Genomic DNA, 12067 nt, shown 5'->3' with positions numbered 1-12067 from the left:
TTGCAGTAGAGAATTCCCCTTATATAGGGAGAATTTCTGACCAGCACAAAGCTGCAAGAGGTGGCTCTGCAGCTTCCTATGCTGGAACATCCCACTTCTCCCATTGTAAGTGAAGGAAATGTGTGTGTTGAGGTCGGAGAGGATGCTGGAGAAGCCATTCAAGAGCAAAGCTGTGTCCAATTCTCCACGGGTGTAAAATAAAACTCTGATTGGACCCCACCCCAGCCCAGGAGCTTTAACTTATGCAGGGGCTAGGTGGCTGAGACAATAGCTCCTTGTCAGCTGGAAAGTGGCATAGTGTATTAGCATCAGTATACATTCACACTTACAGTACTTAATATTCAAATCAACTTGCATGTCTAAAAGTGTTTTTAAGCTGTGAAAATATTTTGTTACATGTACTTGCTTGTGCAATTCAATAACTGCCCAGGCAAATCTTACTGTCTGACCACTTCTGGAAACTTAGCCTGATGAGACTAACATAATGTATGTTGCTGGCTGCAAAATAATGTCAGAATCAGAAAAATGCCATTTCTCACACAAAGGTCTTATACTAGCAATCACCTCAATAAAAGTGCTATAGCAAGAAGTTAGATCACTTTCCCTCCCAATAACGATTATGTAGAGGTCCACAAAATTTGACAATGACATTTACAGGAAGCCTTAATCTTTTTTTTTTTTTTTTACTGCGAGCATCATCTGTTAACTACAGGAGTTTGAACACAGATGTTCAGGAACAAAGGCTCTTAAGAAGCTGATTCCAACTGTTTCTACCTACCCAGAGGGAAATAAATTGCTCTTGCCATTAAATCAGTCCTCTTGACTGGTAAGGCTAGTAATTGGCATAAATTAGACATGGAAACCTGCTGTACTCTTTGTACATTAAAGTATTGGGATATGTATGGGTATGTGTATATGTATAAATATCTCCTATTTCTAAGGCACCTACTACCATAGTATCTGAGCAGTGGAACACAAAGATGTAATCTTTGTGAGCTATTAATATACACAGAGCATTAACATATACACAAAAGGTATTTTATATAACAAGCTATTGGATGGGAAAGGGTTTTTTCTCAAAGCCAGCTCTGGCCATTTACATTTTCTTCAAGCTACTTTTGACTAAGAACCAGATCCTACCCTCAGAAAAAATAAGAGCATCTCCCATTTACTTGTAACCAAAAATCCTGTCACAGTTATCAAAAGTATGTGCATTGAGATTTTATTTTCTTGTCTAATATTAATAACACATGAATACATTTCCAATTGATAAATATATTTACAATAGTCTCTTAAATTAAATAAAGCATTTAGAAATGCTGGAATTATTTTGTATATATATTATTTTTTGTTATTTGAAATTGATTGTACTCTGTGTGGATAATTCTGGTTGTTAAAGTAGGTCTAGTGACTGCTGTTTTCCCTTTTATCACTTAACACAGGCATTTCCAAGTACTTTGTGTCCTTTAAGAATCTGATAAACAGAAATTTCAAATGCTTCTTTCCTGCTGGATAAAGACGTCGTCTGAAAATATTGTGAGTTCAGCAAGGCTTGTATAGTGGAGTGGAAATTACCACACTGCATACAATCCATGAAAAAATACTATGGACAGCTTATTAAATGCAGGGTCAGCAACCCACTATTTTATACTGACAGGGAGTATGGGAGTTTTCTGCTGTCCTCTGAATCAATGAACTGAGATCTGACATTCTGATTAGGGGCTCAAACCTATACGCTGAAGCACATAAGCAGATCCACTGACTTCGTGGAACTAATCACATGCCTAAAAGGTAAGCACCTGCTTAGGTGATTTATTGGATGACACCAGAGTTCTCAGCACCTTAAAGACAGCTCTATGTGAGATGTCTCATATTTCCAGCAAATGCAGAGGGTGGTGGATTTCTAGATGTTTATGCTTCAGTATGTGAGAGATACTGTACAGTATGTCATTAACTATATCATTTTTACTAATATCAAGCCAAATTATATGCCCTCCCTTCCACTTGTGAGTGGGAAGGGTCATAAAGAGCAGAACCTCCCTAAGTTCTGCTGAAAGAGAGCAGGAAATGAAGAGGCCCTGGGACAGGGGCACTCAGTTTCTCATCTATGGCAAATTTTGCAGGTGGAGTGAGGCAGGGGCATGGCCAATGAATGACTATGTGGAGCCACTTGTCAAAATCCACAATGCAAGGACAGTACAGGAGGCACAAACACTACTGCATCATTGAGGTTAGAGTAATGGCCATGGAGCAGCTCCACTGTTGTTTTGAAGCATAACTTTTTTTGTGGGGGGGGGGGCCGCAAGGGGGAGAAGAGGGTTATTCCATTAACTCAGTAATTTTTAATCATCAATAATACTTCATAATTATACAACCTTGTTCATCACATTATCACAAATTTGTTCAAAACATGCATTACTGAAGTCTAAATGGGAAAAGTGATTAAACTGCGAATTATAAGAGGCAAAACAGAAATTTCCATGTATCCTGACAAGAGGTGAGGGGGAAACAAAAAACCCCAAACAAGGGACATACCATGAGGTGGATTACGAAATATGTAAGCCTATCTGTATTGACCTGCAGTCATACAAAACAGGGCTGCCCAGAGGGGGGGGCAAGTGGGGCAATTTGCCCCAAGCCCCGCAGGGGCCCCCATGAGAGTTTTTCAGGGCCCCTGGAGCGGGCCCTTCACTCAGTCCGGGGGCCCTGGAAAACTTGGGGCCCCTGGAGCTTCTTCCGCTCCAGGTCTTCGGCAGCAATTCGGCAGCGGGTCCTGGAGCGGAAGGATTCCCTGCCACCGAATTACCGCCGAAGCAGGGGCCCCCCGCCGCCAAAGACCCCAGGCCCCCTGAATCCTCTGGGCGTCCCTGATACAGAAGTCCTAAGACCTGATTCCCATGCATTTTACACTGGTGTAAATTGGTAGCAGTGCCACTGAAGTTACTGGAGTTACAACAAGGTAAATGAGAGGTGAATCAGTCTACTGGGGAGTTCAATATAATCTATTATACAGACCTTAGTTAATGGGGCATTAGCAGTTCCATGTCAAATTAGAATTTTAACTACAGTCTCAGCTGTGAGAGACACAGAGATGCCATATTTTCAAGGCACGTCTTCTGTCCTAATCCCTTCTGACCAATAAAATGAAACACAATTAGCTTTTATATTTTGCAAGTGATGAATGGCTGACTGAAAAAAAATACCCACTGACAGAGTCAATGCATGGAAAATGTTGTTCATGTTCACAGCCAAAAAATGGAAGTATGCAACTTTTCATTTCCACAGCCTGAATCCAACAGATGATTTGGAGATAAAGTATTTGAAATTGGTCAAAATATTGTTCTACAAAGTTGAATGGCTTCACACAGCAACATTTTTAATGTAATTTAGCACTTCAGTTAATACTTTCCCTGATGTCTTGGGAGATAATATGCACATTCTCATTCCTTTCATGGCATTATTGCTAAAACTCATGATAATGCCAAGTAGCTTCATCCCTGCAGGCTCACTGTAGGGACCACCTAGTAGAGGCCACTGTCCCTCACTCTTAAAAAGGTCTTCTGGCTCAGGGACATATACAACATAACCCAGCTATAATCATGCAATGGGAGCAGAAAACAGCTATCAGCACGAAGGTGTGCAGTGACTGAGACAGCATATTTACAAAGGAAGCACTGATGGGTTCCTGAGGGAATGATTTGCAACCAGGGATCAGTTTGCACTCCGAGGAAAACAGAGCACCTATCAGGTCCTGTTCTTCACATAACTAGCATCTGGCAGGGGAAACAGTCATTTTCCTGTTAGTTTCAATGATAGGAGCAGGAGGCCCACATTCTATGGGCCTGATCCTGAACCCAATAAAATCAATGGAAGTCTTTTTGTTGGCTTCAGGGAGATTTGGATAATACTCCATCCCCATATAAAACCATTTTATGATAGTGGTGGTAAGTGATACATTGTAGGGTTTCATATTCATTTTATCTCAATAATTTCCAGATCAAATATTATCTCAGTTTACAAGTCAAAAGATTATTTTTTCTATCCACCAGCTCTGCAATGAAAATCACATTGTGTTCATTTGGACTTTTTTGTACCATCAGCAACTATGATGGTTCTACAGTCCAAATTTAGCTGACAGATTTGCTGGTGCATGAGACAGAAAAAAACCCAACACACCCTTCCAGCTACTTGTGTAATTTTGTGTGGTTTCACACCCACAAAAATAAGTTAAAATTTGGTAGCTTTGAATGAGGGGAGGCAGGGTGCAAATCCAGGAAAACTGAAATTGCAGAAAAATATTTGCATGCACCTTTGTGATGTGAAATCACTGAGTTTAACACAGCTTTAACCATGGGCAGGCAATGACAGTGTAGTATATTATCTATAAAAGTTATTATTCATTTTTATTAGTAATGTTTATATATTGCAATAATGCCTGTAGGCCACAATCAGGCTGAGCTCCATTGTGCTAGGTATTATACAAACATATTGTTATGACTGGGTGAAACCTTGTTATGAGTTGAGTTAAAACCCCATTAAGATTGGTAGGTGTGAACTCATCCTTCAATTAACATGACTGTAAACATATACCCACAGCTAAAACAAAAGGTGTGCGTGAACCCACCCAGGAGCTTTTGCTATGTATTGTTTTGAGTTGGTGTGGATGGGCAGGGAGAAGAAGATCACGCAGAAACTGAAGACAGGTCTACACTACAAACTTGCATTGGCTATGCTGATGCATCTGAGCCACTGAAATGCTTCTGGTGAAGATGCCTGTAGCCGACAGGAGAGAACTCTGCTGCCAGCTTAATAACTCTACCTCTGCCAGAGGCGGTAGTTATGTTGGCAGGAGAAGCTCTCTCATGGACATAGCGCTGTCTACCCTGGGGGGGATTAAGGTTGGTATAACTACATCACTTAGGAGTGTGGATTTTTCACATCACTGAGCAATGCAGTAATACCGAAGTAAGTGTGTAGTGTAGAACTGGCCTGAGGTTGGACACAGACTGAGGGAGAGAGACAGCCTTAAGGAGTAACTGAAAGCACAGTGGTTGACCCTGGAGAAAGGTTTTGGGCGTGGGGGGGTGTTGAGGCGCCTGCCCCACACTGGGCTCTAAGGAGTTAAGAGAGCTCTTGGGAGGCTGTGACCAATCAGAGAGGGTCTGGGAGGAGCAGCAAATCAGGGATGGGCTGGCCCATATAAGAAGGGCTGCAAAGCAGAGCAGCTTCAGTCACTCCCTGCACCTTGAGGAGGGAGTTGACTGGCTGCCTTGCAGGCTGAAGACAGCAAGCACCCTGGACAGATCAGTGCTGCAGGAAGAGATCTGGGGAGCCAAAGTCAACTCCTGGCAGGCTGCAGGGATCTGCAGGCAAGGGCAAAGAGGATGCTGGAGCCACGGGGAAGTGACCAGGGAAATCTACTGAGTCGGAGGAGGCACCGCAAGCAGCTGCCATCTACAGAGTCCCTAGGCCGGGACCCAGAGTAGTGGGCAGACCTGGATTCCCACCCCGCCCCTGCCTCCACTAGCCACTGAGGAAGTGGCTGGACTAAGGCACTGTGATACTGTCCCCCAGAAGGAGGGAGCACAGAGTCCAGCACAACCAGAGGGCTGTGTCATGAAAAGAATGCTGTGGTCCTGGGAGTGACATGGGTCCCTGGAGCATAAGTGACTGCGGCAAGACATCACCAGAAGAGGGTGCACCAGCTAGCAGAACTGATGCCTGGGACATCCAGCAGGGGGCATCGCAATAGTGAGTCACAGCCTGTCACAGTGTACAAGCTGAAAACTGTTCTCTTGGTGCTGTAAGCAAAAGCAGTTTCCGGCTTTTTGATTCCTTCAGTGTTCAGAGACACAGAACTTCGTAGATTCCTTGTAAATAAACAAAATCATATAAAAAATACTTGGCCATCACCAATTTCTACTTCCTACTGGAACACCCCTGGGAACCAAAATTTTGACAAGGCACTGTGGTTAAAAAGGAGCAACAAATAATAAATGACAGTCCCTGTCCCAAAGAATTTACAATCTGAGTTAACCATTTCCCTGCAAATGTGGTTGGTAAGTTTGGGGCTAAAAATGAAGGGAAATGTGGGGGAACCTAGAATCATAGATTATTAGGGTTGGAAGGGACCTCAGGAGGTCGTCTAGTCTAACCCCCTGCTCAAACCAGGACCAAATCCCAACTAAATCCCCAAATGGCCCCCCTCAAGGATTGAACTCGCAAACCACTGAGTATCCCCTCCCCCCCACCATTCATATTTAGGTAAAGTAATAGGTTTCACAAACAGATGTAATATATTCAAAAAGGGAGAGTTCCATATATTGAATATCTGTCTTCCAAGACCTCTCATATTCTCAAATTGATTTATGGGGCTGTTGTTGCACAACTCTTCCTACCTTCAATTAAAGCAAGTAGGAGTGGAGTAGGTATATTGACTCAGAGCACAGCTGCTGGGAGAAGGCACAGCTCTATGACTCCACCTATTGGGAAGAGTTGGGCACTTAGGGTATGTCTACACTGCAAGCTGTGAGCATGCCTCTCAGCCCGGGTAGACAGACTCACGCTACCTTAGCTTAAGCCAGCGCATTAAAAATAGCTGTGTGGATGTTGTGGCACTGACGGGGGCTCAGGATAGTCCTCCAAGCTCAGATCAAAGGATTTGGGTGGGTCTGAGCTTGATAGGCTGACCAGACAGCAAATGTGAAAAATCGGGACAGAGGGTGGGGGATAATAGGACCCTATATAATAAAAAGACCCCAAAATCAGGACTGTCCCTATAAAATCAGGACATCTGGTCACCCTAGATCTTGAACTGAGCTAGCAAGAGTCTGTCTATTCTAGATGAGGGGCACACTCCCAGCTTCAATGAAGACATACCCATAGTGACTGTGCTGGTGATACAGGAACAGGCATTTTCAAACCGAGGTTGAATAAGCAATAGGTCAGGGACATGGGAGCTGTTTGTATGGTATGTACAGGGGCTGCCATTAACAGCACAGCATTTGGTCAGTGTTTCTTACCCCACAGTATCTGAGACACTGCAGTTAAGATAATTAAGACCCTAAATATAGGGACATACCACCATATGTCAGATACCCTGGTGCAGAAAGTCCTGGAAAATGCTGACTTTTTAATGGCAATTTCTATGTATAGGCTCCAATCTTGTGAGAAAACTGAGAACTCACAGGACCCTTATGGAAAACAAGAAAAGATGCGTTAAGAAATCTACTGAAGAGCAAAATGTTGGCGAATCCTACAGTTATGAATCTCTGTTTGTTCAAGTCTTGGGTTTTCCCTAGACTGAATAAAACTTATGTAGTAGCATCTGGCCACCATCTTTTAGCAGGTAAAGCCTCCACAATGAGTTATGAATACCCTCTCCTTCTGACTTGGAGGGTCCATTTACAGTAGTGGAAAAAGCTGGTGATGCTTCTAAAATGTTTAATGTCTTATCTCCATAGAAACTGCTACTAATTCTTCACCCTTTTGCATCCAGTTCTCTGAACTGAGTGGCAGCCCATTTGTCACAGGGCACTTCTGTTGCTACCTGGTGAACCTCGCTGCCTAGACAGGTTGGATGGTTTTGCAGTCACAAAGGCACACTCGGCTGTTTGTCTTTCACCAGGGTGTGCATTTATATCTCTCTGACATAACAATACCATGCAACAGGCTTAGCGCAAAGCCAGGCTTCCCTACAGCCCTCACTCCCTAGTCCAGGCTCACTCTCTGAGCTCCTCTGGAGCTGCCCCTTGCTTCCTGTTTCCTCTCCTTATAGTCTCCCCCATTACCTTGTTAATCCTGTGATTGTTACCCCAGGTGCTCATAATCCCCACCAGAAAGTGTGGAATTGCCCTCAGCTGAGCCTGCAGCCTTCTCCAGGCTGTAGCAATGTCAGTGATCAGGGTGCTGCTAATAGCACCCTGTCACACCATCCACCAAGCATTCATGTTTCTGGTTTGCTGAAAATCCACCAGGCTAGTAATGAATACCAAGAGCCCACAAGGACAGCACATTGCATCCAGTGTCCGTGTTTTAAAATGTCATTGGCTGCATGCTGTTTAAGATCCCTGCATGATGAGAAAAAATGCTCTAAATGTCTCTATATTTTGCAGATAGTTGATTGTATTCAGAGTGTCCACCAATTCTTTTTCCTTTTCACAAACCAGTTTTAAGCACATTTTGGTGTCCTATGCATCATCTGAAATTGAATAGACACTTTTTACTGTAATGAAAATACTTATGTGCCAAGTGCAGTGATATACAACACTACATTCTAATTACCGCTATGCTTTAATTAACCTGAATTGAATAGTGTTATCATTATACTGCTGGTATATTTGAGTTATATCTTTTTCTTTAATTTAAACTAGAAAACACAGATAATTAAGCCTCTAGATAATCAAACGCCTGAGGAGAGCTCAAATGTTTTGGGATGTTCCTAAATCTCATTAAATAGCCTGTCTTTATTGATTATTCTACCTCAGTTGTATCGGTGTGTTGAATGAATGGTAGCTCTATGCTGAATACATTCTCTGTTACCTTTTTCTAGGAACCATATGGAAACTTGACTGGGTTTGACAAAGGATTTTGCTTGGAGATTTTGTTCCTGTAACTTGGTTCATGTGGACAGTGCACATTAGGCTTCGCTCAATACCATGTAGAATGGTATCTTTTGTGATTTTCTGTTTAGTGCATTTGACATAGGGGAAGACATTTTCTGATACAATTTTCAGAGGAAAGAAACACTAGCTATTAATAAGCCAGTCACATGCCATGGAAGCTAAGGGCTGGATTGTGAACTCCTTCCTCACACAAATCCTCATTGATTTGTGGCCTGGATTAGTTTAAATCTACATATGCTCAGAAATTATTTATGACCAAAGCTCCATCACTTGTTTATCATGCTGCTTCTCTCACTCACAGGTTATATTGTAAACTATGGTGATATTACTCCACATGAAAAGAAGCAATGATGTAAAAAGAATGTCACTCTACCTTACAGAGGAGAAAAGCAAGTGACTCCCTGGAAACCTGGCCCCTCCCACTCTCTCCTGGTCTCAACTGCAAGAATGGAGTTGTCATGAGATTTAGGTCTGAGAGTCATCATAGTCTACTGGATAAGGCCAGACTGGACTGGGACTCAGATACCCTGAGGATCTGTTAATGCTGATCTCTTATGTAAGCTTGGGCCAAGTCACTTCACCTCTCTGTGACTATCTCCTCTCCCACTCTGTCTGTCTGGTCTAGTTAGACTGTAAATTCTTCAGGGCAAAGACTATGTGTTTGTACAGTGCCTAACACAGTGGGACCTCTTGATGTGACTCAAATAGAAAATATAATCATCATCATCAATAATAGAAATCTAATGGGCCTAAATTATTCAGGAAGTGTTTGGAGTGGATATGTCTATCATTGTGGCCTTGTGCACTTTCACTTCTTTCTGACAGAGCACTTCCTGGATAGATAAAAGGTTACTCAGTCCTCAGTAGGAGTAAGGCATAAGACTGTTCTATGGACTATGCATGGCTATTCAGTCCATGCCCCACATGTTCCCCTTTCATTGTCAGATAGATCTCTTTTTGCTGGCAGAAGTTATGTTTGTTCAAAGCGTTTTTCAGGCAGTTCTATGATGTGTTAAATGACTCTCTTCCTACAGTATATACAACTCCTTTACAGCTGACATTAATGAATAATTTTCTCGAGATTGGGCAAGAATCAAGAAGGTGACGCTGACAACCACCATCCAAAGAATGGGAACTGTTAGAAGAAACAATCGGACACCAGTTATGAATAAATAATTCCCTTTAAACGGATTGCTGATTCATTTTTTCAAACACACTTGGCATTTAGTCTTTCGTTTATGTTAACTTAGTTCTAAGTCTCTTCTGGAAACAGACATTAAAATGTTTGGAGTACTTCCATACAGTGATTGCTTTAATGTTTATTTTACTGGATCCCATCTGATGAGGCAATGATATTGGGATTGTAACAGAGTGGAAATGCCTCCTTTGAAAACCTTTGATTTCACTTGAGAGCAGGCAAGGAATTTATGACAATTAATATGTATCTACTTACTCACAAACTGCAGGGAAAGATAGACCCACAAAGGCACTAGATAGATATTCTGTATACATTTCATTTGAGACTCCTTCTAGATAGTATTTCTGCCACGTATCCTCCTCAATCTAAGAAAAAGAAACACAGATGAAGCATCATGAATAAAAAATGCTTTCTGGAAAAATATAACCAGTGGATTTAACATGAATCAATTTTTAGTTAGTTGAATTTGGTAGTCCAGTTTGTTTTTGTTTGTTTTTTTGACAATTAATAATACTTGGTTAGCAGGGTTCCACTGAACACCAATAAACAATGCAAAGTAAAAATTAAGTACTGGTCTACTTGAATTTCTTTGGGATTTTGTGCAGGTACATTACAATAGTGGCTGAATTAAAGTTGTGGAAAGAGCTAGGCAAAAAAGTTCCTGATTTTGTTTTGTGAAAATTCTGCGAATATGTGGAAATATTTTATCATTTGACCATGTTTGTGTAAAGTTTCACTTGTTTTCAAACATTTTAGTACTTGGCCAGCATTTATCAATCATCATCATAATTTCTAATGCTTTTCTTTCCCCAACTCCCCTCTTGCTGCTGCATCACGAACTGTTTGAACAACTAGATCAATACAAATTTTTTAAAAGTGTGTCCATTGTTTTGGTGCTGCAGTGCGAGAGAAACTTTGATACTGCACAAAAGACCTTTTACTCTTTAGAGACAAGGTGGGTGAGGTAATGTCTTTTATTGGACCAACTTCTGTTGGTGAGAGAGACAAGCTTTTGAGCTACAGAGAGCTCTTCTTTAGGTCTGGGGAAAGTACTCTGTGTCTCAGCTAAATACTAGGTGGAACAGATTTAGCATAAACAATCTATTCCACCTTGTATTTAGCTGTGACATTGTGGTTCCCTGTCCCAGACCTGAAGAAGAACTCTGTGTAGCTTGAAAACTTGTCTCTTTCACCAACAAAAGTTGTTCCAATAAAAGATATTACCTCACCCTCCTTGGCTCTCTATTATTCTGGGATCAACACGGCTACAACAACATTGCAAACAACACTTTTATACTTGGACAGTTAAATAATAAAGATAGGCAGAGGTGCTATGGCCTGTGTCCAACAGTAGATTCTCCTAAGGAGCTCTTAGGAAGGTATGCCTTCAGAAATATTTGTAGAATTTTGGGGCCCAAATACAAAGTTACTCTCTGGTGGTGGTGGAACATCCCTTCAAACTCTCTGTCCTTGCTGAAATCTCAGTAGCAGAACCCACAGTCTGACCCCACATATAACATTTGTTGGAAATGGCCTGCCATTCAAACTGAGGTTTGCCCACAGAAACTGAGAATGGGGACTACAGACATGGTTCTTCAAAGATGGTCCTGCAGCCTTTGGCCAAAATTGCATGCCTTCAGTGGAAGTTGCAGGGACTCAGCGCCTCTAAAATTCAGGTCCATATGGACCAGAGAGGTGAATCAGATAACTTGGGTCTTTTTTTTTGCACCTGGTGCGCCACCTCCTCATATCTGTGTATGTAAATCATAGGTACCACTACCAAAATGTCTATTTGAATAGTTTATCACTTTCCATTAAAATATTAAAAGTTTCAATTACAATAGGACATCCCTTCATATAATTAGTCCTTTGACTATTAGCGAATTGTGTTATCAAAAACAGAGCCTTTCATGACTGCAAGAATTATACATATGACATATCATCAACACAGTAATAATGAACAGTGAGAACATATGCTCCTTGGGGGTGAGATTAATCAACTGTGACACAAGAGTAACCAAAATAACTTGCCAGCTACACCAGAGTAGGGGAAATGATATATGAAACATTTTTTTTGACATCGCAGCAAGTTACTATCACTAACCGGAGGATATGCAATTGCACAACACACAAGGAATTTCATGCCTTTTGAGAAATGGTGGATTTAAAACTGCTGATCCAACATGCATTTTTACAGATCATGGAAACATTTCTTTTAAACTGAGCCTGTGCTGCAAGAAAATTC

General features: G+C 41.6%; 1 protein-coding gene and 1 long non-coding RNA gene across 17 annotated transcripts in view; one reads left to right on the top strand and one right to left on the bottom strand.

The window, feature by feature from the left end:
• KCNMA1 (potassium calcium-activated channel subfamily M alpha 1) overlaps positions 1-12067 on the bottom strand; it is an 881172-nt gene that overhangs the window by 155844 nt on the left and 713261 nt on the right. For all 16 annotated transcript variants that reach the window (XM_039482435.1, XM_039482436.1, XM_039482437.1 and 13 more), the window contains exon 15: positions 10078-10187. In XM_039482435.1, coding sequence (XP_039338369.1) covers positions 10078-10187 — 110 coding nt within the window. The remainder of the gene's footprint in view (positions 1-10077; positions 10188-12067) is intronic.
• Positions 697-1669, top strand: LOC120369296. The gene is made up of 3 exons (XR_005583043.1): positions 697-826; positions 1443-1536; positions 1658-1669. It is a non-coding gene; the product is annotated as an uncharacterized LOC120369296 (long non-coding RNA).

This window comes from Mauremys reevesii, linkage group 7, assembly GCF_016161935.1.
Source record: "Mauremys reevesii isolate NIE-2019 linkage group 7, ASM1616193v1, whole genome shotgun sequence".
Classification (NCBI taxonomy): Eukaryota; Metazoa; Chordata; order Testudines; family Geoemydidae; genus Mauremys; species Mauremys reevesii.
This window is presented reverse-complemented; position numbering and strand designations above follow the sequence as displayed.